Genomic DNA, 27,654 nt, shown 5'->3' with positions numbered 1-27,654 from the left:
GCGAAGCTGCTTTATTTACAAGTCAATAAACGATCGGGTGTCCTTGGACAGGCACCGTGTTAGCTCTCCAGGTGCGCATTATGGAAGAATCAAATCCATCTCACTCATTTGCATTTAAGGAAATGGCTAGATCAGATCCATACTATGCACCCAAGGTCAAGTATGTTATTTGTACCTCCTGATAAAGTGCTGAAGACCACAACAGTTGAATGCCCCAGCTTTGCTCAGTACTGACTTCGGTCATAGCCACCACTCTGTATTTACGAAACGAATGGCAAGCTATTCAACGTCAGCTCATATCGGACTTGGGCTCGCTCCCTCTCTCTGATATGCGGCAAAGATTAACCTGGCGCGCCTAATTCTTCCCACGAGCGGGCAGGTCGGGTTGCTTGTTAGTTTTGCTACTCCAGGGGCAGAAAAAACACTTCTTATTATTTGTTTCTTCAAAGACATACATACATTCATTTTTTGTTATTGCCACAGAAGTTTATTGACGTCTATACTCTGCATCAATACTCGATTTTGGAACATTGTGCAATTCTAACATCCCCAGCACGCGGTATCGTGTATTGTCAAGTGAGACCCAACGCTCGGCCATCGATTCCACGTTACGATACTATGTTAAAACCTTCCCCAAGGCCCTCAAACACCAGCAACACTCTTATCTTCATTCTGGTGCATTCCTCTAATCATTCAGGCCATATCTAATGCCAGCTGCCAAAACTGAAGTCCTACCCGTGTCAATCGATATCTCACATTCAAGTCTCAAGCAAATCAATTTTTAAGGACAAAAAATGCATGTTATTCTTGTCTAAATGCTGCGATCTATGCCCAGTGCCTATCCCAAATAGAAACCTCCATCCATCCCCTCCTCTCGTGCACAAGAGTCGCGTCCGGAAGAGATCCCCTATATCCATCCCATCGAAGCGTAAATCCCCGGGGGGAGAAAAAAGAACAGTTGCGAGCCAAGAGAGACCAACGTGCCAGTCTTCTTGGCCGCCCTGCCTATATTATCAAACAGTCCATCGTAGAAGCGATTTTTTTTTTTGTTGTTGTTATCGTGTATGTATGTGAGTGTGAAGTGTAACGAAAGCTCGAGAGAGTCGAGCCATCGGATCGAATACTGTGGCGGCCACGTACTAAGCCGCTGTGCTGGGTCCTGCGAGGCATGCGGAAGGATAACGAGGGGTGTTGTTGTCAAGTCATCTTCGGTTGGGTGTTCGCATGGTAGGCGCTAGAGCGGCGTGTATGTGGTTTGGTGGCCGGGGAGTATTTAGGATCGCTGAACGGTGCAGAACTGTCCACCGGCGCGCTGGACGGTGCAGAACTGTCCACCGGCACGCTGGACGGTGCAGAACTGTCCACCGGCACGCTGAACGGTGCAGAATTGTCCACCGGCACGTTGCACGTTGCAGAACTGCCCACCGGCACGTTGCACGTTGCAAAATTGTCCTCCGCGTTGAGCCATGTTGTAGATTGGGGGGGTTTTCTTGAAGAAAGTTTGTTTGAGTGTGTGTGTTTGTGTAAGAGCGAATGTATTGATGGTGAGGAAAGAAGTATTCTGGAGGGCGAGCAGCGAGACTTTATAGAAATTCCAGTAAGCAGTTCTTCACCTACTTGTTTTGAGAGGCTAGCCACTCTGATTTCGGGCAGGAGCCATCTCCAGTATCTTCGGACAAGGGGTTTCTCGTGGTGACCACTCATAGCAGTGAAGTCATCTTTTTTCTGAGCGTTTCGGGCCCTCCTGGCTTGTACTCGCCTCCTTACTGCCTTGTTCCCATGAGAGTCGATGGGAATCAACAAAGCAGTACTGCTTTGTTTTGAAGTATATCTGACTATTCTAGAAGGTTGAAGTTGTGATGTTGAAAGCGGAAAGCTTAGTATTGTTCTCGCTTAGCTACCCCTTAATATTGTTCCCCCGCTTAATATTGTTCTCTTACTGAAAGGACACCGACCACGTCCGTCCTATAGCGGAATTTCAACAGAAATTTGAGGATTCTAGACTTCTTCAATCCAAGGGGTAAGTGATCATGTGTCGGTGGTGCTGATAATACCAAATGGTCGAAGCCAATTAGAGAAGTTGGGGCCGACTTCTAGATCATATCCGGTCGCATGCTCACATAGAAAGCTTTGTCGCCAGATATCAGGACTGGAATTTGCAAGTTACTCGAGACCGGGGGTATCCACATGTTTGCGAGTTCCCAGACTAACTTTTGTTTGAAGATCTCTTGTCTCTACGAGTGCATCGAGCCAATCTAAGTCGAAATCCTCCCCTGAGACGTGTTTGACTACAAAGCTATGGGCTGCAACCTCTTGGAAGTTCGTGCACAAGCGGTTATCTCAGAGATTTTGGGTATCTTGAATGCTGCATCGAGCCGATCTTGGTGGAGTTCCTCCTCGTTCGATTTCAAACATACGGAATGTTGATATTCCCTGGCTCCTTCCACCCCCCAAAGAACTTGGCGTGGTATTCCTGAGGAGATCCAATGCCATGCTCCGTATCGATTCCCTCGCCCCCTTTTCTCCTCAGCTGCATCGAGCGAGCTTCGGGAGAGCAACTTCCTTCACCATGGCCAAGCACCATATGCGTCTCACAGAGGTTATCGAGGGAGATCAAAAAGTCGGGCCATATTCTTTTGAGGATCTGGCGGATTTAGGATAGGCAGTATGACACTTATTATCGGCAACAATCTCTTAGTTTGCTCCTTATCCAAAGATCCGAGGCGTTGATTTGGTTCCCTGGTTACCCTGTTACCGGATTGAGGGAAAGCAGTCACATACATACTTTCATCAGAATCGCTGTAGCCGAGAGCTCAAGTGGAACCGAACCACCTCCCTGGAACCGAACCAACTCCTCGGAAAGAAGCATTTGATCCCCTGGAACACGGCCCCCGCTCTGATTAACCAAAAGTATCTTTTCTGCTTTCGCTAGCAAAGGACTTTGCAACTGTCATTGCAGTCTGAAGACCGCTCGTCTGTCTCTACTCTGTTGCTCTTCTCCTTCCGAATATCGGGAATGCAAACCATATGCACATCCCAGACAAGCTCACCGATACTTTCATCGCCTCCAGGATCCGAGTGAGAAAGAAGAGGAGAACATCATCCCTGAACAGCGAACGAATTCTGAAGCCACATTTCCTCATGCATCTCTGCCTTTCTCAATCCCCAAACCCGGGAAGGCCGGAACATAAACTTTTGGGGGACTCGACGAGAACTGTCCTTTCGTTCCCTCGAGGACTTCGCTGCCTTGAAGATTGCGATGGCTGGGATGGCTGCCAAGTTTACGTTGTCGAGACTGAGACGGATGCCTAGGCCGAAAATGCATATTTCTAATATGGCTACAGCTACAAAGTCTGAAGTCTTTATGATCATTGAACATGAAGCATCAGAACTTGATGCGATACAAGCCGGCCACAGCCTTTTCAGCAGTTTGACACATCTTTGACGGATAGCATCGGAAACAATTTGCCAACAGCCACCACCTTACAAGATAGGGACCAAGACGAATTGCCGGTCGCCACATCCCCCATAGATCCGAAATAAACATATTTGACGCACTCCAACACAACAGTGAGGTGTAACGGGAGCTACAGCTTATCATTAGCTATACATCCAGCTGGGTATTGTGTCGCACTCTACATTGCATCATCATAGTCATCCATCATCGCTATATGAACCCTACCGTCATGCAGCGCTCGCCGAAGCCGTCTTCGCAGCTTCCTTGGCCGCCCTCTCGGCCTCCTTCGCGGCCTTCTTCGCAGCAGCTTTCTCAGCATTCTGCTTCTCCTTGGCCAACTTTTTCATTTGATTCTGCGTCAATGGCACCGGTCCCCCATTTGCTGCCCCATCCGCAGCAGGAGCTGTCTCGCTCTCCTGAGCCGTCACAATCGGGTTCGGATTTCCCACCCACTCCAGCTTCTTGGCATTGAAGAAATCAGCCACAACCTCGTCAGTGACTTTCGCCCTCCGCTCTTGGAAGCCCTTTACGTAGTCCTGCAACTCCTTGATACATCGTGCTTTGAGCTCTCCCGTCAACATCCTTCCACTAGAGTAGTCTTGGCGGATCTGCTCGAGCTCTGCGTCGTCCTCGAGGAAGAACGTCAGGTACTGATACGAGACGTCTTGTTCGCAGTCTCCACCATCCCTTCTATGCTCCTCCACCAAGACCTTTCCGCCGCTGAATGCATATTTGTTGATCTTGTTCTTGATCTTGGCAGGATCATCCGCCATGAAGATTGCAGAAGTGTCAACAGAAGCGCTCATTTTGGAGCCTGGGCCTTGAAGGGCGTCGAGGAACCGCGAATGAATGAGAGCTGGCTTGGCGAAGTGGAGGCGGGCTGCGACATCTCGTGTCATGCGGAAGTAGGGGTCTTGGTCGATGGCGCAGGGAATAAGGGAGGGAATTAAGTTGGTGACAGCTTCGTTGTCGCCAAAGATATGGGGGAAAGAGGATGCGAACGATGTAGCACCTTGGATGGCTCCGAAGTGGACTTTGCCAATGTTGGAGCTTCCGTCGAAACCAAAAACAGCTCTTGCAACATTTAGAGTGACGTGCTTCGCGACTCGTGTAACGTTCCGGTAGAACGCTCCTCCCATATACTCGTAGTCGCTAAAGATGAATGTCTTCTTGGGATCGAAGCCGACGGCAATGATGTCCTTTGCATTTCCCTTGGTATATCTCTGGACTTCCTCAATTGTGCGTTTCTCTGAGAAGAGGTACTTCTCGTCGTCGGTCATCATGATTATCAGGGGTACATCGAACACATCTTGTAGCCACCTGTGAGTCATCAGTAACTATCCGAATTGACAACTCGATTGTAGCTGCAGTGAGTTCGCAGATGTTGGAGAGCAGCGCTCACTTCGTAAATTCGAAAGGGACAGTATGTCCAATGTGCATACTGTCACTACTCGGTCCCCGCCCCGTGTACAAGAAGAACGGCTCCCCCTTCTCATGGCGATCCAAAATCAGATTCAAGTCACGATGACTGAACACGATGCCTCTCCGCATAAACCGATGCGGCTTCTTCCCCGTCACTTGCTCGAATCGCTTCAGGTCCTCTTCGAGAATCCTCTTGGTGCCAAACTCGTCGATTAGAGACATGTAGTTAATGGCTTTGGTGACACCGTCAACGCCGACTTCTCCGGATACATTCCATGGATCGATACTCTGCTTCGTTCCCGTGGCTGGGACGGGCGCATCTGCAGCCAGCGCTGCTGTGGCTGTGGGTTCGGGGTCGGGGTCGGCCATTCTGAGAGTGTTGTTGTTGTTGTTGTTGTTGTAGTTTTGAAAGGGGGAGGTGTCAAGAAGAGATCGATAAGAATTTTGGCGAGGGGTACTGGTGGGGGTATGTACGGAGTACGGTAGCTACTCCGTACAGCTCGGAACAACTCCTAGGCGCTAGACCTGATCGGGGTCAGAATCTGGGGTATTACCGATGATTGGCCGATTTGACAATTAATCCGGAGAATTAATGCGCATCCACAGCGTCATCCATCCGCTCAGGCACCCACCACATCATACCACACCACACCACCTGTCTCTTCTCCCCTCCCTTCCTCTCCTCTCCTCTCCTCTCCAATACCTGCTACACATCAATTCGTATCTCCTCCAAACATCAATCAATCATAATGGTCAAGTTCAACGAGTCCTCCTTCTCCTACGACTACTCTTTTCCCGCCGTGACCCTCGCCTACTTCCTCCGCTACCCCAACCCGTACAGCACCCACGTCCTCTCCACCGATGTCATATCGCGCAGCACCGACGCCGCAGGCCGTCTTCACACCCTCCGCGTCCACCGAAAGTCCTCACGGCTGCCTTCTGCGGTGCTGAAACTGCTGCCGCAATCTGTGCTGGGGAACGTGAGTGGCGGGCGTTCCGAAAGCTACATCCTCGAAACCAGCATCATCGATGTGAAAGAAGGATGGATGAGGACCGAGAGCAAGAACCTCGATTGGACTGGTATACTGAGCGTGGTGGAGAAGCAGGAGTACAGACGCCAGGTTCCTGTGGACGAGGGCGAGGATTTCAGCGTTGGTGCTGGAACTACAGGCGTCGTTACAACCGTCATGTTTCGCAGCCGGCTTGGGGACCGGCTGAGGGCGAGGGCGACGAGAAAAGGGGAAGTGGGTGTGGGTGAGGAGGGGGATGAGCCGAAGAAGGGGTTTCTGGCGAGCTGGAGTACGAGTGGGATTCAGAGAAGTATTGAGGCCATTGCGAGTCGTAAGACAGAGAATGGGCTGGCGAAGAGTAAGGAGGGTATGAATGTTGTTTTGGAGAGGTTGAGAAATGGGGGCTTGGTGGCCGTGCTGGATGGGATGAGGAAGGATAAGGAGAGGATGAGTTTTGGAAAGGAGGGCGCCTGAAGGGGTGCGAAAGATGATACCATACGACCGTGTCGATACCAATACATAAGAAACGAGGATGGAAGGAGATTTTTATGAGGATGTATTTCAGCGCATGTCGCTTGTTGTACAAATACATCCTGGAAGCGAGGAGTCTGGGGCAGGTATTCAGGCGTTTTTGGCTCACTAGTCCACTCTTTCAATGTAAAATGTCAGTCCTTTCCTTTCCAGCAGCGCACGCGCCAGGAGAAAAATGAAGCGTCAAACCACAGCAGGTGTGGAAATTTTGGTTGTTCAGACTCTTTCTGGCTTTGAAAATCTGTTTGAATATTCGCCGATTACATGTTGACTTGTACTTAGCTTGCCTCAATATTCCAACCACAATCTTCAGTTTCCATATCCAAACTTAATATGTATCCTCACATAACTTTCAGTATCCTACATGCAAGTTCATCTACCGATTTACCCAAAGTATTATAACACAAACCTCTAAAACTCCAACTCAGCACCCCTCCCCCTCTTCGTCGGCTGCGCCGTCTCATTACCAAACGTCGCATCCGGCTGCTGGAACGGCATCGCCGTAAACGAGGCATTCGACGACAGACTATCGATCCTGCCAAGCAGGAACTCGAGATGTCTGTAAGATGCCGATGGGGCATATTGCGGGACCACTTTCGATGATATCAGCCGGCGTGCGATTTATCCAGGGCTTGATGGGAGGGGGGTGAAGGCTTACTGTGGCCGGAGAGATCGATGCTGACCCAGGTCAGGCCGCGCTCTGTGTGGGTTGTCCCCAAGACTCCGGATCCAGCTAGGGTGGAGGGACTGATATCATCGTGATAGGGAACGAGGAAGGGGTCGGAAGGCTTTTGCGTGAAGCCTTGGGCGCCGTTCCAGGTCATGTTTTGGATCATGAGGAGGGTGCCGTTGGAGATGAGGACCATGTCGAGAGCCTGTTGGGGTATTATGAACAGGTTGCATCAGAGAGAGAGAGAGAGAGAGAGAGAAAGAGAGAGTAAGGCACAGCACGACGACTCACCCCATGCCCAATAACAGTCCTCTTACTCCTCTCAATAACCCCCGGAAGCACACTCAACCCCGACGGAGGCGAGTTATCCGTAGTCAGCACCCCATCCGAACACTCATCCCAGTTCCCAAGCGGCGCATTAATCGCCTTCTGCACATCCGTCCTGTTGAAATAGATCGTCGCGCCCTCCGGCAGATACGTCTGGCTCCCCGGAAACCCAAGTACATCCCACAGTTGCGGGCACGTAGTCGCCACCTGGTAGATATCCCAACACGGGTTGAGCCAGAAGATCTCGTACAAGATGGCGTCGAAGACGTCGCAGTCGTCCGTCGTGCGGCCGTTCTCGTCCGTGCCGGGGAGCTCGACGGGGAACGGACCCGGGGGCGGAAAGGTCAGGTATTTCTCTAGGTAGGAGGTGTAGCCGCAGGAGTCGGACATGTTGTGCAGAAAGGCGTTGTAGGTGTCATTGAAGGGGTGGAGGCCGGACCAGTAGTCTATGAACTGGACGGCGGGGATTTGCTCTTGGATTTGGTCGGATGAGGTGGAAGGATCGTATATCATGGTTGCTTCGACGTTGAAGTAGGTCGTGTCGTTCTTGTTCAGCATGGCGTCTGCGATGTATGGCACTGTGGAAGTAATCGTCAGCATATTCTCGCTTAGGTTTTTGTCAAGATGGGTTTATTATGGCTTCCACTCAGTGTCAGAGAAGGGTTGGGATGATGAACTCACCATAATAACCAGCAAAGCTTTCGCCAGTAATGAAGACCTTACGCCCTTGCAAGGCGAACGTATCCATAAAATTCTTCCAAAATCCTAGGAACTGCTCGGCTACCATCGTCTGATCGGTAGCGGTAGGTGTGCCTTGAGAGAATCCGGTCCCAACAGGCTGCTCAATCCAAACAACGTTCGTCAATTCGACCCAGCTGTATGGATTAGGGACTGGCTTGTAGGTTCCGTATTGCCAGAGGAAGGGTCCGTTCTCCTACGATTGGAGTTAGTAATCGTTCTACGAATTCACAAACTTTGACAATATTCGTTAGGACGTCGAAGCTTCAATCTCGTTAGGCCAAGGACACTAGAAGTTGACGCCGAACCTGGACCTTCTTCCGATAGGTTGTTTAAAGGATCTTTAAAAGGACAATATATACCTGAAGAAGACCCTCAAGAGATGAGCATCCCGGGCCTCCATTGAGCCAGATCAAGATCTCGTCACTCGCTTCAGGATTCTCTGACGGGAAGAACCAGAAGTAGAGCTGGCTACTCTCGTTTGCTGCCTTTGATATTGGCATTAATCCAGCGTAAGACTCTCCGATATCAAAGTCCACATCTGGAATCCCTGTACCGTTGACGGTGTACTCTGAAAGTCCGATGAGATTTCGTTCTCCCAGATGGTAAGGGCTTGATAGTACATACTGGCGGTAGAATTGGTCAGATAACGAGCAGTATCACGACGCTGATGCATCTGGGGATCTCTCTCCTGCATCTTGCGAGGCTTGTCTGCTTTCCCGACATGCTTCAGACTTCGGCCAGAGTGCCCAGCAGCAGAAGCTATACCAGCAGCAACTGCGAGAGCGGAAATAAGAATGGTTGAGCAACGCATCCTGAATTCGAAGCCGAAAACTCAATGAAATTTACAACTCGCAACAAACAAGAGGGGCGGGATAGAAATGACAGACAGCGGGGTCCCCGGGGCTTTTAAGAATTTCATCCTCTATCTACTCCACTACTAGCTATCCGATGACGAGGGCAAATCAGCTATCATACAAGAAGAACCAGCAGACTGCACTCCGAACTACCTATATCAGCCCTCATCCGTCCTCGGTAACTGTCCGAGGCACATTCGGACCTTGCATCGTATCTTCCCGGTCCAGAGATCTCCAGGATCATCTACCGTGTCAGGTTAGGCTTCAAAGATAGCAGCGGCTTCTCGCTAGCCGTTCGACAGTAAGTGCTTCCATACTCGATCTAGCGCGCGCAGCGTCGACGGCATGTCTTGGTCTCGAGTCAAGCTTTTTGGAACCTGCTGCATAAAGCTTGGACTGGAGCCCAACAGATGTACCGGCGGTGGGATGGCTTCTCCAACGAGCTTGGAGGAAGCCGACATTTTCGCTGTGCCTCTCTTCCGTACTAATCGCCTTGGTCATATCAGTAACGGTAGCTGAGTGACCAGAAGATAACGCCGCGCATAAATGGGGTTGTCAGGATAAGCAAGGGCAAAGCGTTACTATTCATGGTCAACACAAGCTTTCCCTGGGCCGCCAGCTCCACGCGATATGTATTCTCCGCTCCAATAGTATAAAGAATGTCATCTGTCACCTTCCCACCTGGGCCCTATCAAGCGGGTAGTGCGTAGCTGAAGATCTCGCAGAAATTCATGATAGTAACGCGGCAGGTATGTGAACGACAGCGAATGACATAACATACATGGTCCCCAAGTGCCAAATATTCTCTCGAGAAAGATGGATAAAGTGGTTATCATGGTATCGCATCAAGCCTTTTCGAAGAAAATCAATTGAGTTTTGCGACACGACCATCGAGATACAATACCAGTCCACACAAACACGCAAATGCCTCCTTTCATTTGTTTTCTAGATCCTAAATCTCAAACTTCTGTTTCGCCCCTCTGATTCTCGGTTTAAGACATAGATCACGGACCTGAAGGGTAATCCGTATATTTAAATACGAGACATCGTTGCTTTTTCCAACAGGTCCAGCAGCATAGCCAACCCACTTTGAAATTCACATCGGCTATTCAACTTTGTACTCTCTCAATCATAGCGTGCGACTGGATGATTTCTATATCGACGTCCTACTTGTACTGCGGTTTACATATGGTAGCGAATATTGTGCGCGCCAAATATCCAAGAATCATTCTCGGCGCAACATCCCACGGCGTTGTTTATTTTCGGGTTGAAGATTTCGAGTCTGCTTTATTTTCCTACTGACCGCGGCATCTCTCCAGATATGACTGGACATGGTAACTTCGGGACCAGCTGTTGCAGGGTGCGGCAAATCGACAAGCGCAAGAGTGGAATGAATGGCAGTCTATCCCCTCCAGCTTGAAGAGGCACATTTTCGCTTAACTGCCGATTCCACCCCTTTCACTTCAAAGTATCAATCTCTCCAGACCTTTGATGCATTTGAAAAAGACATCTATGCAAAGCTGATAGTCCCATAATTAACGCTGATTAATCGATATGATGATCACTATTCGATGCCGCAGATTATCGTGGTGCGAGGGTGGTCAGAGCAGACTGATTCCAATATATATATATATATATATATATATATATATATATATCAAAAAACCAAAAATTGAGCCATTTCGAGCTGGAGAGATCCAACTTCGTTCAAAAAGCCAGCTTGTTTTTTTTATCTGACAAACTCCTCCTCCGGTACTGCCGGCGTTGATTAGACCGATAGCCTGTACCTCTCCTAGAGCCAGCTGTCAATCACAGCCTGCACAGTAAGTTCAGCTCACCTGCTATTAGCACCTTGCAGATAAGCCGACCGACGAAGGCTGTAAGAGCAAAATGAGAACAACCTTTAAAAAAAAAGAAACAAGTCTTCTTCGCCATCAAAATGTTCGACTTTGCCCAAAATCTTCATTTCCCTACTTGAATATATATATTTATATTATCGATAGGGTCGTTTCTTTCCTTCACATCACTCGACTTCTCATAAATAGAGCTAACTATTCTATCGCGTCGAAAGCACCTCTCCCATCGAATTGAATGCACAAGTCGTCCGGCCCAAAACCCCACTAACCCCTTCATATACCCCAACACCACCATCCATGCCATCAAACTGGTAGGTATGGCTCAGTGGTCTCAACCCATCGAGCCAGTAACATCCGTAGGCGTAGAAAATCCAGTTTGATACACCTCGCCACATATCGAAAAACCTATTCAATTAGGTTTGTAGACTGGGACCCCCATGATAGTATATGGGCGTCCAGTTGAGTTTTGGCGTTTTTTTTTCTTCCTTTTTTTTTTCCATCTTTTTATTTCCATATTCCACCCCCCCCCCCCCCCCCCCCCCCCCCCCCTACTTTCCGCTCTGTTTTTGTTTCACTCCCGATATTCTTGTCGCTTGAAAAGATATCGTTGGCTTTAAATCCCAAGTCCCCCCCGCCCGCGGGGGGATGGACGAATCACGATATAAAAAAAAAAAAAAAAAAAAAAAAAAACACCATCTAGAGCTACCTAGCTAGCTGTGCCTCCATCCCTCCTCCTCCTCCTCCTCCTCTTCCTCCTCTTCCTCCTCGTCGTCGTCTACAACGTACAACTCCCTCCCTCCCTCCATCTGAACACCCCTAACTTCGGGGGAAAACAAAAGCGGACTGGCACGGGACGAGACGAACACGATGGAGAGCGATACGGTACTCGCCACGTCCCGGGAGGATTGTCGGCTCGGGAAGTCGAGGGCTTGTTTGGAAGCAGAGCGAGACGAGAGAGGGGGCGGGTATGTAGCACGGCCAGGGTTTGCCTTGATGGGTATGTAGGTGTTGTTGTTGGAGCGGGATGTTTGCAGGCGGGTGGTTTCCCCAAAGACACTGGAGGGAGGGTGTCTGGGGATTGAGTTGACCATGGATCCATCGTACGTATGGATAATTGAGATGGATCAACAGAGCGTCTTCAAGGTTAAGTTAAGGAAGCATTGATGACACTGGAATTATCGGGTCAAGCGGCCTTGCAAAAGAGATATCAAGAAGTCGAACACGCTTATCATCAAATTTCGTTCTGCGTACTCAGAAATGCCAATGCCAAAAATTGACACCCCTACGCTCCAACTCTTGAAACCCATCACCCGTGAAATGCAGCGATGTTTTTGAGATTATTGTTTCCGCAACCCCCTTGATCTAGTCTGCCTCCACAACACCCAAACCAAGTAATGTCAAAGTAGCAACATTCATGAAAGCAATGATGAACCAGATGATCCATCCTGCGATCAGTGTTGGCCAGTTGTTAGCCAAGCTAACCCTCGGATTCTCAGGCGCGGCTCTCTCCGTATCGCACGAATCCATGGTATCCAGCGTTGCGACACTCGTTCCACCCTCAGTTTCCACCATCATGTACCTGTTGAAGCTCGTAAACCAGATTAGCGGGAAAGTGAGGAAGATCAGCGCCACGGAGAGAACAACATTGGCGCCATTCAAAGCAGCCGTCACGCCGTCCCGACCCAAGGCCGCTGCGATGATGATACCTGGAATGAGAGCAACCGTCCGCGTAATGAGACGGCGGTAGAATGGGCGAATGGTCCAGTTGAATGCCCCCTCAAAGACCATCTGACCTGCCATCGTGGCCACGATTCCCGCACTGATACCGGAGAACAGCAGCGATAGTCCGAAGATCGTTGCAGCAGCCTGCGAAATCGTCTCTCGGAACAGCTCATACATTCCCCATAGATCTGCATCGTCCGCTTCTTCTGTCAGTTGTGCAGCGGCAATAATAAGAATGGCGGAGTTGACAAAGATGGAAACGATGAACAAGGTGATGATGAGCTCGGCGATCGAGTAGTTCATGCAAGCTTTGATGGCCGAGAGAGATGGTTTGTAGAGCTTGCGGGCGGAAGGGCTAGAATTGGTAGGTTCTTCTTTATAGGTGTCATTTCTGACATCGAATTCGCGGAGCCGTGGCTGGGCGAGTCCAGTTCCTAAGTAGATTGTGTGAGGCATGAGAGTACCTCCGAGAATGGCACATGATTGATAAAGTCTGTAATCCATCAGTTCCGGGCCGGAATCTACGCTGAAAGATAGATGATGTACCCTTCTCCTTTGAAAATGGTCTTGGATGGCAGGAAACCCTTGAAAACGTGTCCAACCGGAGTATTGGTGATGTACGAGAGCTCAATGCAGAAGCAAATAAAGATGGCCACAACGAAAGTTCCAACGAAGAGCTCAAAATAGCGAAGGGCCCTCATCGATCCATCGGGTCGATAGAAGTAGAGGATGAAGAGCGTATCCACAATAGACAAGGCACATCCAGCCACCAAGGGGATCTTTGGTACCAGAATGTTGATAGCAATGGCAGTGCCAATCACCTGACCAATGTCGGTGGCAAGAATTGAAGCTTCCGCAACGAACCAGAGAAAAATATTAAGCCATTTTGGAAAGTAGGCTTTGATCATTTGAGCTAGATCCATACCCGTGACGGTTCCGAGCTTGACGGAGAGGGACTGTTGGAAGCTTGTGAGTACACAACTCCTGAGCCGTAATCATGATACATACCTGTAGAAAAATCGCGATCAGATTCGAGACCAAGACCATGAACAGTAGCTTGAACTTGAACTGGACACCTGAAGAGATCGAGGTTTGAAAATTATCGGGGTCGATATACGCGACGCTGATGATGCCTGCCGGTCCAACGAATTTGCCAAATTTGACCAAAACAGCCGCATACTCGCGGAAGCTCTGCTTTGAGAATGCATCTCGGAATGATCGAGCCCAGACTCCAGTAGCATGCCGTTGATGCTCCGGCTCCTGAAGCTCGACAACGACATCGTTTCTCCTATCGGTCTTGATGGCTCCCTTCCCCGTGCCAGCTGCTGAGAATGCAGAGACAGGCTCGACGACATGGGATCTTAAAGAAGCCATTGTGAGACGAGGAGCTTGTTAGACTTGGAATTGGATTTAGGTTTGAAAACCATGGAGTATCGGGGGACATTGAGAATTCATACTGACCGACCACGCTTGCGCTACAGCGTGGCTGCAATTCCGGAGAGGTTCAGCAAGCTTATCAAGGAAGCAATGGTCACGAGTGGATTAGATAGAAGAGGGAGGGAAGCGGCGTAGGATCGAGACCAGTCACATCTCGTGAAATAGGTGCCGTCCATGCATGAGATCCCTACCATGGGGTTTTTGCAATACCCAACCACGTATTTGATGCCCTGGATAGATGGTCAGGAGTGGCCAGCAACGGCACAATTGGATGCAAGCTTACCTCTTACGGCAGAAGCCGCTCAAGAGGTGTGGCCTTTCGTCGTACCAAATCATTGTACGTCGGTACGTAGGTATCGATATCCCGAGAACTCAGCGCAATGAAGGGGATACTCGACGCCACGGGTACCTGATTGGGAGCGTTTTGGATGTTATAGGTAGTCCAGACAGCCGCGAAGAAGTGTTCGTGTCACTTCGGAGTAGCTGAGCTGAGCCGAGCCCTTGCGGTTTGTCGAAAGATCGTCGTTTGTCTGCATGCACACCCCATTCTCGGGGCACAGAGAGAAGAAAAGAAGGATTGATCGTGCTTCCTCCATGAATGTCGTAAAAGGCAGGGTCTGGCAACAATGTGAAGTGATGAAGTATCGAATTGAAGCAAGGAGATTTCAAGCTTTCAACCACCGCGCTGACAACTAGCGAGGGTTTTCCCCCTGCTTGCATCTCTCAGGACAAGCGAGAAAACATGAGGATGCACTGCGACTACCAAAGTTGATAAATGCTTGGGGCACATTGCAAACCTGGACCTTTCTGATGAAAAAGACTTTCATGACATCTATAGATGTTATCTCGCCATCATCTTTGGTCAACGACCTAACTCTTTGGTCAACCGCCTAACTCTTTGGTCAACCACCTAAGCTGTCCTGGTATAGTCTACAAGCGCTGCCAGGGGGAACATCGTCGGGTACCCAATGTAAGGAATACGGAAACGTGGAATCGAGAGAATATGACAGAGAATGAAGGGGAAATGATAGCGAGATTTGGAAGGGAATGTCAGAAGAAGAAGAGTCCGACTAGCTAAAACGCGGGTGCATCTAGGAATTCGGTGTCAATGCGCCCTTGAACCGTCGTCCTCCCTGACATAATTGAGGCTATCGATTATATCCATCTGTTGATTTACAGAGTATTGCAGCGGCTGGCCGCAGTTGCTGAGATGAGGAGAGAGGAGATTCAAATCTTTGCGCAGGTACCGATGGGGGCTTATAGACGGGCACCGACGACATTGCCAACACCCTGTTCATCTGATAAGTAAAACACAACACAAGCCAGGGGAGCTCTCCTCCCTTCCCTTCCCTTCCCTTCCCTCCTCCTCTCATTCCAACCAGATCTGTTCCTGCCGCCAAGCGCAGAGCATCGAGGTGGAGAAGCCACCTCACGATCATTCCTTACGTTGTCATTGTCGTCGTCGTTGTAGTTGTGTTCGTCTCGGTTTGCCTCTGTTCATCTTCTTCTCTTGTCCTCTTGTCGTATCTCAGAGGCAATAGCCAACTGCCATATTGCCATTGTACTCGATCTGTACGACCCATCCCTGTGCGGGCTCAGCACTCCCTTGAATAAGTGCTCTATCATTCCTTTTGCCACGCTCCCGTTCAATCTTCAAGACCTTACACATCTATTCGGCATGATGATCATTTCCGATAATGTCGTCTTTAATATCGCAGCCTTCATTGGCGGGCTCTTCGTTCTCGAATTCGGCGCGGACAGGTTCATTGATCACACTGCGAAGTTGGCCTCGCGAACGGGAATACCTCCTACCCTGGTCGCGCTTTTGACGGCTGGTGCAGAATGGGAAGAAGTAGGTCGTCTCGAAGTTCTACCACATCTGCCATGTTGACATTCTCCTAGCTAGTGGTGGTCGTGGCAGCCATCTCGCAGAAGCAGTCGCCTCTGGCCCTGGGGAACATCCTCGGGAGCAGCATCTCGAACATCCTAGGAGCCTTCTCCCTCGGCCTGATCTTCTCCAAATCCAATGTGACCTTTGATCGTTCCTCGAAGATATACAGTGGGGTCCTGCTGGGTCTTACGAGCTCCTTTGCGATATTTATCTTGTTCTTCGAGTCACTGGGACGAATTGGTGGAGGACTGTTGATGGTTGCATTCGTGCTATACATCGTATCTATCGCCTGGGCCATTTACAAGGGCATTGTGTCTCCACCCGTGGACTCAGACAGCGATTCGGACAGCGACTCCGCAGGCCCGGACTCGGATTCCGACCTAGAAAAAGATTCTGTTCCACTCAGAGAAGTTCCGCCCGTTCCGAATTCCGAGTCAAGCAGCACAATTACCCTCCGCGATCTCGAGAGCGGACAACACGCGAAGCAGGAGGGCTACTGCAGTGATGGAGGCCTCCACGAAGACATGTTTGACAACGTTACCCTCCACCCCTTGCGCGAAATAAAGCAAGCAGGCCACAGCACCCTCTATCACCTCACACATCTCACACTGGGCTTCCTTGCCCTTTCCCTAAGCGGCTATATACTCTCCCACAGCGTCACAACGCTCTCCACCGAATTCTCACTGTCCAGCACCGTCTTGGGAATAACACTGCTCTCTTTCGCCACGACGCTTCCCGAGAAGCTGATCTCCATCATGTCTGCCAAACGCGGCGAGTCAGGCATAGTCGTAGCCAACACAGCCGGCTCGAACATCTTTCTCGTCACGCTCTGCGCAGGAGTTGTCTATCTCACCGGCGACGTGGCGAGTCTGAGAGGAAGTGTGACGCCCTTTGAAGTGGGCTGTATGTGGGCGAGTAGCGTTGTGCTCTCTGGCATCGTGATGTTGGGAGGCAGGCGATGGATGGGATGGGTGTTGTTTGCGGCATATATTGTGTTTATTGTCTGTGAGTTTACGATACGACGGGATACTGATGTTTGAGGAGACGAGATGATGTGAAAAGTGGTGATTCCACTGTTTTGTTAATTTAGAAGTAGATTCAATGAATGAATGCTCAGGCATGCAAAGCCCCCCCTGCTCACCTCGCTTAATTTCACAGTGTCACGAGCGAGGAGCGGCGACGCAGCACTCAGAGCTAGAAAAGAAGGAAAAGAAATTCAGGCGTATTTTTTTCTCAAGTGAGATAATCTTTGCAGTCTTTCAATTTCTTTTTAAAGTGTCCTTGTGTTTTGTTTTAAGCATGTTCAGATGTATTGCGTTACTTGCGTGCAAGCGTTCAATTGGTGTGCCGGAGGGAGTGAGGCTCGATCAGTCACAGTATTGCGGTCTACGCCCAGAGTCAAGACAATTACACAGTTTTGAGTTAAATCATCGAATTCTGTTTGATAGAGAGCTCAAGCATCTAGGCGCCATGCAGGCCTCGCTAATCCGAGGAACCTTCGCTTCGCACCCACCAAACAAGGAGCACACCCACGGCCCAGCAGCCACCACCGAACACCACCAGCCTAAAGACCCAACTTTTCACAAACCTCGTCCAGGGTATCGTAATACTGCCTGTCCCAGTAATTGCACTTGCGAAAGTCATGCCTGGTGTCAGAGTGGCCCCAAACCCGTACCCCCTCGGGGCCCTCCTTCCCGAGTCCGATCAAGTCGTTCTCCTCGTGGCGCGGAGACTCGTCGTCCCGGACGGCGGGCCTACCCTCCCAGTCGATCAGGATGGCGACGGCGCGGCAGCGGCGGCACGTCTCGATCCACCACCACTGCTCGACCTTCTGCGAGAGACACCACTCCGCCGGGTACTTCAGCGCCATCTGCTCCTCGAAGGCGGAGCCGCGGTAGGCCGACCCGGGCTTGTACTTTCGGCACTCGGCGCAGTACCAGAGACCGGCCCAGAGGGAGGTCTCGTCGGCGAGCAGTTCTTGCAGGTCGCGATACCAGACGACGGTCTGGTCGTGGTGGTGGTCGTACCACTGCGCGTGTGTACTCCCCTCGTTAGCGAATGATGCGTTTCTCTCACACACTATAAACAGTCATGAGCACAACGGTGGGACCATCTCAGGGCCCTCAAACAGGAAGAGAAGGGAAAGGAGAGAGGGGGGACTCACATCCCACGACACCCTCCAGACCAAATCGTCGTCGTTCTGAGCCTCCTTCATGCGGAGATCGGTCGGCGACCGCAGAATATTATAGCACCTTTCTGAGGCCTTGTTCCACCACTCGTCCGTGCCGGGGAGGTCGTCGCACACGAAGTGGAAGACGCTGTAAAACCAGGCGGATGTCAGGCCGAAGCAGAGGCGCGAGACGGGGCCGAGCTGGGACATGATGTTAGCGTGGATCTCCAAGGGCAGGTCGTGGAACCTCTGCTGCCATGCTAGTCGTCCCGATTCCGATTCCGATTCGTGAGCGGCGGCTCTGAAGTTTTCGCTGAGAGTGAAATTAGATCTTGGGGGATTTTCGAGGGGAGGGAGGGAGAGGGAGGGAGAGGGAGGGAGAGGGAAGGGGATAGGGGATAGGGGAAAGGAGAGGTTAACTTACTCAGTGCCGCCAGTTGTCGCCTCTGCCTCCAAGCTGAAGTTCGGGCTCAGTACTGCGGTTGCAGGATCGCGGATGACGACGAGGGCGTCGACGTCGACGTCGCCGACAAGAGTGGTCATTTTCTGTCCACGCATCTTCGCGTTGCTTCTCTTTCTTTGCTCACCAGATCGAGTTTCTTTATAGTCGTCAGAGGAATTGTCGCACGTTTGTTTGTGTCTAGATGGAATTAGAATGCTTTCGACTGTTGGTTGGTTGGTTGGTTCGTTGGCTGTTGAGCTCCGACTTTTTTGGCTATCAAACTGTGACCGGGAAATACTAAGAGTGGGGGGGAAAGAGTGTTATTTATACTGCAGAGAATAGGTAGAAAAGTGAATGAATATGGAAGGCACTTGTCAATCCCAAGGACGCGGTGTGGGCCCGCGGGTAGTGAATCCGTAGCGAGACTTCTTTTCACCTAGTAGTGCCATGACGGCGACGAGGAGACCTTACGATCATGCGTGAATTACGAATGGTATAGATCCATCATGGAGCAAGGAATGAATTATCGGGCTCGTAAGGTAGATGACTGGATGGAATGGTTTATTGTCTAGGTAGAGATTGTTTGGAGCTAGTCCAACCGAAGAAGGGAAAGTGATACTAAATAAAGACTTCACTGATAGAAGTGACTTGTAGAGACGCGACTGTATTTACCTCTCTTACTACTTTATGTAACTACTACTCGCAATACACGAGAGCTTTGCGGAGGTCATTCGTAGGGAGAACTAGGTATCCGTTCAGGTAGAGCGGTAAAGATCAACGGGGGCACCTTTAGCTTGCCAGTCCAGTCATTGATAGGTAGCTAGCTCGGTGCTGGGCTCCTAAGAGACCTAAGCTGGCTGGCTGTAGATAGGTACCTATCTACAGCGACGCTAAGAAGCGAATTATCCACAGCAACGCCAAAAACTGAATGACAAAAAAAAGTTTTTTTTTTTAAAAAAAAATTTGAACAGCATCATAGATCTCAGGAATACTTACCTACCAGGGATCTAGTCACAGAAATCTTTCGTAATAGCCTACTGATCACTCCACGACCATTTCCAGCACCTCCAGCACCTGCTCCTTCTCGACCAAGGACACCGGATTCGATGGAAGCCAGTGGTCCTTCAAGCAGTTGGCTGCCAGAGCATCCAGCTTCTCCCTGCCAACGCCCACCACCTTCAACGTCCTCGGCATGCCCAGCTCGGAGATGATAGCACCAACGACATCTCCCGCATCAGCACTGTCTTGCTCCAGCCCTCGGGCTTTCAAGACCTCGGCGACGGGTTCTTCGGCCCAGAGCAGATCCAGCACTCTCTGCTGCGGCTTCCGCACCTTCTCGTCCCCGTGGGCGTAGTTATACTTGAGTACGGCAGGGAGCATGATACAGCTCGTCTCGCCGTGACCGACGCCCAATGGGCCCAGCTGGTGTCCAATTGCATGGCTGCCACCCATCGGCACGCCGGCCCCAACACCTTTCATGGAGTCGATAACTCCGAGCATAGAACGCAGCCTCGCCTCTTCGTCTCCCCCGTTTCTCTTCGTCAACAGCAAGCTGGGCACCAGCAGTTTTAGCCCCGAAGCGAACCCCTTAGCTGTCTCGGCCGTAGCTCTGCTGTCGAGGGAACACAGCCCTTCGACACAGTGGTCTACAGCTCTGATACCGGTGGACAACCAGATTCGCTCGGGCGTCGAGATACTTAGTTCTGGATCGAGGACGACAAGGTCGGCGCCCATAGAAGGGTGCGCGAACAGAGTCTTGTGGCCATTCCTCATATCCGTGGCGCCCGCAAAGGACGAGTACTCGCCGCCCGAAAGCGAGGTCGGGACATTGATGACGGGAATCCGACACGGTACTGCTTTCTGGGGGTCAACAGCCTCCGCAGTCAGCTTCTCCAGATCGCCGAGCGTCGAAACGTCGTTGGCGAGTGCCTGCGAGAAAAAAGCTTTTAGTCAACAACACGTTGCTTGTCATTTATCACTTCACTTGTGCGAAAAATTATCCAGAAAGATTCTCGCCAAAAACGCACGAATGTGACGACCTTTGCCCCGTCGGTCAGACTCCCCGCGCCGAGCGTGATGATGGCATCCACGTCTTTTCCCCGGACGTCGAGCACGATCTCCAGGATGTCGTCCCACGACGTGTGGGGTTTCATGCCCTGCCTCACCCCGACCACTTTCTCGCCCAGCGCATCTCGTAACTGGGTGAAGGCGTTGGTTTGGGAGATAGACTTGGAGACTATGATGTAGACCCGTGAGGCATGAAAGGTGTTGCTGATGTGGTGGGCGCATGCGGCTGCGAACGGGAGCCCAAACGAGATGTGTGGTTTGGGCTGAGGCGGGAAAGCCGGACGGTAGGACTCGCCTTGTGCTGCCATTGTCGTAACCTGATTTTTCGCTGGTTCCGTGACCGAAAGAAAATGTCGGAATTCTGCAACTTCGACAAGATGTGTTCTTTTGAAACGAACAGAAGAAGTATGTACCAGTCTTGACTTCATCCTTGTATTCCCCCACCAGATATTAATATGGGGTTTGCCCCCGCTTACATCATGGAAGAGGTATTCCGGGGTCAAAGCATCTGGGGACGAAACTCAGTTCCGACTTGGAAATACTGTAATCAACAAAACATAATTGATTGAGAAGCCTGCAGGTGAGATGGCAACGCACTGACTATTACTTCATTGACGCGTCGGGCAAACAGAGAGAAATTGCAACGACTCTTTTCCCTCCGACCACCGGTCAAGTTCACTTGATTCTAGGACAAACAAACTTCGCCACTCTGACCAGATTTTCGCACAGAAGACCGAAGCGAGTAGTCCTCGACACGCGATTGAGATAATCAAAAGTGCCTAGGGCCTTGCCGGGCACATGACAGATATCGCCAGGACACCCAGGGCGTAGGGGCTGATGCGAAATTGATGTTATTCTCAACGATATGCATCGCAGCAAAGCGTTCTCTATCTTGGGATCGCACTCTGTGAATACCCCCACCCTCATACTCCGCAGGCACATATGAGGAAGAGGATTTCTCGAGTAGTAACTAGCAATGCCATCGTAAAATCCATGCCAGGAAGAAAATAATTCGTACAAGCGCCAGCTAGGAAAATTCCATGAGTCCTTCCAACCTGATATCACCACGTCTGGGACGTGGCGACTCTCGGACGGTCGAACGACGGTGGAATGACAATGCGCAAAATCATCCGTAAAATTTGTCGGTGGTCCTGCCTCCAAACACGCTAACGGATCACTCACAGAAAAGACCAAATGCACGTGAGCTTATGTCGTCGCCTGCTTTAGACTGACGGAAGGTTGAATGCTGAATCGTCCTGGTGAACGGAGGTTGTTCTCAGGGGGTGACGACCGCAGCGCTTTGGTTTGCTGGGCTTTCCTCGATAGCAGGTTTGGTGGACGGCATCATGCTTGGCGGGCAATCCGAAGTTGACCTTCATCGAGCAGTACTCCAACTCCTTGGGCATCCAAGTCTTGATGTGTTGGTGAAGCTCGCAGCGGTAAATACCACATTGCTTGCACTCTTGCTTCCCGACAACCTCCTGCATACAACTTAGTAGATGACATAAAGGCAACTTTGGAAAACTCTGCTCGCAATCCTTCAACATATCAAAGTGACGAGCGGAAGAAGGCACGTTGAAATTGACTTACCCAGGCAGATTCAAGTCTGTTCGGGCCAACTCGGCGAGTGTTCAAGGGAATCTTTGTGCCATGAATAGCTCGGTGAACCACATAGAGGGGTGGGGAAGCGAGGCCCAGACAGGTAGAATCAATAAGATCTAGATAACTGAAGACTTCGAGCTTAAGCCTGCGATCGAGTGTCAGTGAATGATCATCACCACATGTGCGATAGCACTTTAGGACTGCAAGGACGGTGTTTCAGCCCAAGCTACTCACTCGGTCGGAAGTTGGCTCAAGGAGGGAGCAGCTTCTTGCATAGGAATAAGTTGCAGCCGACGGATTATCTCTGGTGTGAGTTGGAACTCCCACTCCTCTTCCATATCGGTGTCCTTTAGCCGTATCAGCCGTGTCACACGTGCCCAGGAAGCTTCGGACATTATGAAACATGAGGTTTTTCATACAGTGTTGGCGAGGGGATCCTCATCGGCGTTTTTGCTTGATGCTGAAGACGCAGAACTTGCAAGAGCAAAGCTCACTGTTGACGCAGCTGGTGGAGGAATGAAACCTGAATGCCGGAGACTTTGAACCAGCTCGGCAACCCTTCGGCAGGTGCAAGCCATGGCTGACAGGCTGCGATTATCAAGCAGTCGCAAGATGGATTCGGTCCCCTCGCGATGGAGGCCACTAGATCTTGTCAGACGTATGGCAAGCGCAAACGGGCGGGCCGTCACTCACAAGGGCATAGAGCCGTACATTGTGGCGATGAGAGTGTTGAAGCTATACGAAGTAGAGTGCGGAGTGTTTCGAGAGAAGCGACGTGTGCGTGCTGTTATCGCGCTTTTGAGTTTGCGAGAGATTGGTATAGTACGAAGTATAGTCTCTCTATTGGATTCTTTCTCACTTCAGGTTGATTTGTATGTTTGTCTGGCTGGAGAGTTTTCAAGATAGGGAGGGAGGCGGAGGGAATCACTCTTTACATTTATATTGGTCGTTCGCTTCAGGCAGTACGGAGAGTGGAAGTTCTCTAGTGGGTCAGTCCACACCGCCTATAGTGGCCCCGAAATATATCCTCCAGCCGTGGGGGTTTCATTTGGACATCAGGAGATAATTTTCGGATCTTTTGGTGTTGCTCGATGGTCCTGTTCAATCATCAATGTTCGTGCATCCGTTTATGATTTTCGACGCAGCATGTCGTGCGACACTCTGGCTACGTATTAGCGCTTAGGCGCTACTTTTGGGAGCACCAATTATCACCACAGCTGTCAACCATCAGCTTAAAAGATCCCCCGGCTTTTTCTAAGCCACCTCGGGTCCGGATGAGTTGCGAGGAAGAATCAAAAGGAGAATTATGGAAGCCACGTGGATGCATCGCCAGCGCAACTCTTGTCGATTCGACGCCGCAACAGGGCCAACGGCTATGCTCACAAATGATACCCAAGGACCCTCAAACTCATTGGTGCGCAGTATGGAAATTTCTCAGAAAAAAATTTCAAGAACTCGTAGCCCAAGTTGCTGAAGGGCAAATGCGAATCGACTGACCTAGTTCCATGCACAAGGCTACCTACCTCGGTATCCCTCCCAGCAATGCGAACGAACTCCTGTGACTCCATTCCTCCATCGTACATGATCCCGTGCCTATATCGAAATCCAGATCACACTGATCACAACGTCCAGCCCCTTGTTCTCTCCTCCCTCGTATTTGAAGCTCCACATCCCGTCGGTCTTCTCGTTCCAGTATGCTCCAGTCGCACTATGCATTCCTCTCCGTCCAACATGTGGTTTCCCGTCAGTTCCTGTAGCCCCGTTCTTCGCATCGCTCGTTGAAATCGTAGCATCGGTGGCCTCTGGCTTGGGTGCGGTGCTTTCTTGCATGGCCTTGGCTTTGTTGAGGGAAGAGGTTGGGACGAGGTGTTGGATGATGGTGCTGTTCACGGCGTATTTGAACGATGGAGTACCTCCAGGGGGGGAGGATTCCGAGATCAGGGATCGCAAGATGGAGTTCTGCGAGGCCGTCTTAGTAGGAATGTTGCATGCCATAAGCCAAGGTCAACAAACAATAATGGTTGTGTTCCACGTCTCCGTCTTGGAGTGCTCATAGAAATCTGCGCTTCCCAAAGCACTCTGGCAAGCCTATTCCTATTTCTCAGCTCATTCCGAGCTGCAATCGAGCCCGAGTATGACCTACATCGTTCGCGATCTGCTTTAGTCGTGTGTAGGAAATGGGCTAAGGGGCCAAGTCAGTAACAATCGAATGCGCACAGCTCTGGGAACCACTGACTGGTGTTGCAGATGCGGATGCCATGTTTGTAAGTTTGTCCCTAAGGAATTCAAGATCAAAATGGCTCAGAGAATGGGAGGTTGAAAGAAGGGGTTTATGCAATTGCTGACAGCGAGTTACGCGCTTCCGCCTAGGGATAGTGCTGTCTGTTTACAGAGTACAGATGAAATTAATCCAGCCTTAAGTTCCAGGCCACACAATGCAGCCGGCTCCGCTGAAATGCAACTTCCCCGCCAGAAGGGTGAAAATGGCTGCAGCGGTGTAAACAATCCGTTCGACCAAGCCCACCTACCTACCTCCGCCACTTCAATCCAGCTTATACTTCTTCTATTTCGCGGTGGTTCTTGGTCTGGATCCAAAGCTTCAAGCCCGACATTTTCGAAGCCCACTCTCCGTCGCCCTTGCGCCGTCCATCCTACCACCGCATACTTATCCCACCTCTTGAACGCCCTATTGCTCCCTTGTGAGCCCAGCCCAGAATTCCAGACCTGAGCCGATACCCTTCCAAACACCACCAATCAAACATACCACAGGTCCACACACTAATTGTACATAAAATCCTCGATCCGCCAGCATGTCCAGCGCGCCGCTCCTCCAGCAAACGCCCGGTATGTTACGTCCGATTCCCAATATCGCTTCGGTTTTTCTCATATTCGACATCTTAGCTAACGATAACAACAGGCAAGCGAATTGCCCTCCCGACCCGCGTCGAGCCCAAAGTCTTCTTCGCAAACGAGCGCACTTTTCTCTCATGGCTCAACTTCACCGTCATCCTCGGCGCTCTCGCAGTCGGCATGCTGAACTTCGGTGACAAGACCGCCTTCTGGTCCGCCATCGCCTTCACGTTGGTAGCCATGGCTGCCATGATCTACGCGCTGTGGACGTATCACTGGCGAGCGAAATCGATAAGACAGAGAGGGCAGGGTGGTTTCGATGACAAGGTTGGGCCGACTATGCTCGCTGTTGCACTCATGGTCGCTGTGTCCGTCAACTTCATTCTGCGTGCCGTCAACTACGACGACATCGGAAAGAAGCACTGAATGGGCGAACGAAGGGTGGACGGGGCGGTGGATTTATCCAGAGACGGATGACTTGCATTCATCGGAATGATGGAATCTTGTGCAAGTTCACAAATTGGTGCAGTCAAGATGGGGATAATGCGTTTACATAAATGGACAACGAGTCCATGGCGTTGGAGTGCTGGGCGCTGGCCTGTACATATAGGGAGCCGGCGGTCAAACTGTATAAGTCCAAATCTAGTTCAATTTGGGAATGATGCTTCGCTCAAGCAATATTTTCTTATGGAAGTGCAAAGCCATGGGGGATCTTTGAAAACTCTGTGCAGACCCACCCTCACAAAACCTACTCAACGCCATTGCTCCGCAGAGATCACCACACGCAAGCCTCAATCTTTCTTCTCAGCAGCATTCGTTTGCTCACTAACAAATCATCAGCAAAGAACAATAGACAAGTCCAAAAGTAAACACTGACCCATATGCTTTCCTCAACCCCTCAATTCGGACCCTCGAGAGATACAAGCACATATTCGGCATCGCCCGAACCTTCTCTTTACCGTCAATCGCCCTCTCAAACGGCGTCTTCATCGTCTCAAAGCCCTCTTCCTCCCCATCCTCCTCCTCCTCCCCATCTTCCCCTTTGCCCCTCCCATCCTCATTCTTCCCTTTCCCTTCACTCTTCCCACCCTTGATCTTCCGCGCCTCCAAAACCTCCCCCACGACACAATACTGCCACCACTTCCCCCCTCTCCTCCCAACCTCCCGCTTCACAATCTCCGCCACACTAATCATCTTCGCCACCACCGCAGCCTTCGCATACATCATCACCACCACCCTCCCCTTCTCCTTCTTCTCCCTCTTCTTCTTCCCCCCACCCTCATGGTCTCTCCCCTGCGCCTCGAGCTCCCCTCCGTCGTCGGCGAACCTGAGCACCTCCAAGCACCGCGCAACCTTCTTCTGTATACTCCCCGACGAGAGGATACTCATCGTCACAACCTCATACCCCCCTTCCTCCTCCAGCAGCCCTGGGAAAACCAGCGGAGGGGACGAAACGCCATCTGCCGAGGTGTCGGTCGCGGCGGCCGGCTTCGGAGCGCTCTTCGCCGTTGGGCGCAGGGGTGGGAGAAGGTCTTGTTCTTCTTCTTCTTCTTTTTCTCCTTCTGCCGATGTCAAGGTGGAAGAGTTGCGTATCTCTCCTCTTCCTCTTCCTCTTTCTTCCTCTTCTTCTTCTCCTCCTTCTTCCGCAGCAGCTCCTGTATCCCGCGTAGCATCCTCCACCACGGCAGCAGCGGGCCTGGCTCGTTTCGCCGCGTGTGAAGGGGGCTGCTGCTGCTGCTGCTGCTGCTGCGAGGATGATGAAGAGGAGTCCGGACCGCGTTTGCGCTTTGCGGCGCGGTTGAGCTGCTTGTTCTGCTTGCTCGTGGCTGCTGCGCGAGCGGCGAGACCTTCATCTGGGCCGCCTCGCGCGGAGTTTGTGGTGGGTGCCATTTTTTTTTTTACCCTCTCGGTTTCGGTGTGGGGGAAGGACAAACGTTTCAGCCTTGTTGGCGAGGGTGGGGCGGTGGGGCGGTGAAATGTAGGGGTCCTCTACTTAGAACCGGTGTTTTTTTTTTTTTTTTTTTTTTCACGACATCGATTAAGATTTTGTGCCATTGGTTCAAGAGAAGAAGAAGAAGAAGGAGAAGAAGAAGAAGAAGAAGAAGAAAAGAGTGACTTAGTGCAATCTCACATCCCTTCCTCTCGCTAAGGCTCTCTCGAGACGACTTGATTTAGGCAGGTACGGTAGGCCGGGCTGCGGCCCTGTGATCTTGCCTGTGCCTGCCTGTTGTTGTTGTGCCTCTGCTCCTCTCTCTTCTCCTAAGCAAGCAGGAGCAAGAACCCATTCGACAAGTATGTAATCGGTAGACCACCACACCACCACCACCAGGACTCGCTTTCACTATCTACGGCGCACGGAGTAGATCACGGAGTCTTACACTATTCCAATCCCAACCGCGGAATCCCCCTCCCCAAAATATACATATATATTATATATATATATATATTTTTTCTTATTTTTTTTTTTTTCCCCCCCCCCCCCCCCCTTTTTTTTTCCCCTTTTTTGTCCTTTTTTCTTCTTCTTTCTTTTAGTACATGGTTTACGGAATTCATCCTCACCCTATTCCCGCTCGCTACAACCGCCGCTCTCCGACCGGTACCAGTC

At 50.8% G+C, this 27,654-nt stretch overlaps 10 protein-coding genes across 10 annotated transcripts; 3 read left to right on the top strand and 7 right to left on the bottom strand.

Moving 5' to 3' along the window:
• Positions 1 to 3,684: 3,684 nt before the first annotated feature.
• Positions 3,685 to 5,248, bottom strand: L3040_005646 (uncharacterized protein; the record flags this gene model as incomplete). Its single annotated transcript, XM_007295767.1, has 2 exons — positions 3,685 to 4,777; positions 4,860 to 5,248. 2 exons carry the CDS (start codon positions 5,246 to 5,248, stop codon positions 3,685 to 3,687), a joined length of 1,482 nt encoding a protein of 493 aa, XP_007295829.1.
• A 380-nt stretch (positions 5,249 to 5,628) lies between these two features.
• Positions 5,629 to 6,363, top strand: L3040_005645 (uncharacterized protein; the record flags this gene model as incomplete). Its single annotated transcript, XM_007295768.1, has 1 exon — positions 5,629 to 6,363. The coding sequence occupies one exon, from the start codon at positions 5,629 to 5,631 to the stop codon at positions 6,361 to 6,363; it is 735 nt and encodes a 244-aa protein (XP_007295830.1).
• A 468-nt stretch (positions 6,364 to 6,831) lies between these two features.
• On the bottom strand, positions 6,832 to 8,969 carry L3040_005644 (uncharacterized protein; the record flags this gene model as incomplete). Its single annotated transcript, XM_066154594.1, has 6 exons — positions 6,832 to 7,013; positions 7,079 to 7,295; positions 7,382 to 7,995; positions 8,099 to 8,351; positions 8,518 to 8,726; positions 8,783 to 8,969. 6 exons carry the CDS (start codon positions 8,967 to 8,969, stop codon positions 6,832 to 6,834), a joined length of 1,662 nt encoding a protein of 553 aa, XP_066011446.1.
• A 6,736-nt stretch (positions 8,970 to 15,705) lies between these two features.
• L3040_005643 (uncharacterized protein) lies at positions 15,706 to 16,958 on the top strand (the record flags this gene model as incomplete). Its single annotated transcript, XM_007295772.2, has 2 exons — positions 15,706 to 15,879; positions 15,930 to 16,958. 2 exons carry the CDS (start codon positions 15,706 to 15,708, stop codon positions 16,956 to 16,958), a joined length of 1,203 nt encoding a protein of 400 aa, XP_007295834.2.
• Positions 16,959 to 17,482: 524 nt separating this feature from the next.
• L3040_005642 (uncharacterized protein) lies at positions 17,483 to 18,646 on the bottom strand (the record flags this gene model as incomplete). Its single annotated transcript, XM_066154593.1, has 3 exons — positions 17,483 to 17,947; positions 18,083 to 18,401; positions 18,513 to 18,646. 3 exons carry the CDS (start codon positions 18,644 to 18,646, stop codon positions 17,483 to 17,485), a joined length of 918 nt encoding a protein of 305 aa, XP_066011445.1.
• A 925-nt stretch (positions 18,647 to 19,571) lies between these two features.
• L3040_005641 (uncharacterized protein) lies at positions 19,572 to 20,905 on the bottom strand (the record flags this gene model as incomplete). Its single annotated transcript, XM_007295774.1, has 2 exons — positions 19,572 to 20,459; positions 20,558 to 20,905. The coding sequence occupies 2 exons, from the start codon at positions 20,903 to 20,905 to the stop codon at positions 19,572 to 19,574; spliced, it is 1,236 nt and encodes a 411-aa protein (XP_007295836.1).
• A 915-nt stretch (positions 20,906 to 21,820) lies between these two features.
• Positions 21,821 to 22,912, bottom strand: L3040_005640 (uncharacterized protein; the record flags this gene model as incomplete). The annotated part of the gene is made up of 5 exons (XM_066154592.1): positions 21,821 to 22,078; positions 22,188 to 22,344; positions 22,434 to 22,546; positions 22,619 to 22,841; positions 22,893 to 22,912. The coding sequence occupies 5 exons, from the start codon at positions 22,910 to 22,912 to the stop codon at positions 21,821 to 21,823; spliced, it is 771 nt and encodes a 256-aa protein (XP_066011444.1).
• Positions 22,913 to 23,792: 880 nt separating this feature from the next.
• On the bottom strand, positions 23,793 to 24,459 carry L3040_005639 (uncharacterized protein; the record flags this gene model as incomplete). The annotated part of the gene is made up of 4 exons (XM_007295776.1): positions 23,793 to 24,158; positions 24,213 to 24,287; positions 24,343 to 24,381; positions 24,436 to 24,459. The coding sequence occupies 4 exons, from the start codon at positions 24,457 to 24,459 to the stop codon at positions 23,793 to 23,795; spliced, it is 504 nt and encodes a 167-aa protein (XP_007295838.1).
• Positions 24,460 to 25,009: 550 nt separating this feature from the next.
• L3040_005638 (uncharacterized protein) lies at positions 25,010 to 25,475 on the top strand (the record flags this gene model as incomplete). Its single annotated transcript, XM_007295777.1, has 2 exons — positions 25,010 to 25,043; positions 25,117 to 25,475. The coding sequence occupies 2 exons, from the start codon at positions 25,010 to 25,012 to the stop codon at positions 25,473 to 25,475; spliced, it is 393 nt and encodes a 130-aa protein (XP_007295839.1).
• A 365-nt stretch (positions 25,476 to 25,840) lies between these two features.
• On the bottom strand, positions 25,841 to 26,939 carry L3040_005637 (uncharacterized protein; the record flags this gene model as incomplete). The annotated part of the gene is made up of 2 exons (XM_066154591.1): positions 25,841 to 25,874; positions 25,927 to 26,939. The coding sequence occupies 2 exons, from the start codon at positions 26,937 to 26,939 to the stop codon at positions 25,841 to 25,843; spliced, it is 1,047 nt and encodes a 348-aa protein (XP_066011443.1).
• Positions 26,940 to 27,654: the final 715 nt, after the last annotated feature.

The sequence above is a fragment of the Drepanopeziza brunnea genome, assembly GCF_022702325.1.
Source record: "Drepanopeziza brunnea f. sp. 'multigermtubi' strain 214-2 chromosome Unknown ctg9, whole genome shotgun sequence".
Classification (NCBI taxonomy): Eukaryota; Fungi; Ascomycota; class Leotiomycetes; order Helotiales; family Drepanopezizaceae; genus Drepanopeziza; species Drepanopeziza brunnea.
The sequence above is the reverse complement of the archived record's forward strand: the minus strand, read 5'-3'. Positions and strand labels throughout refer to the sequence as shown.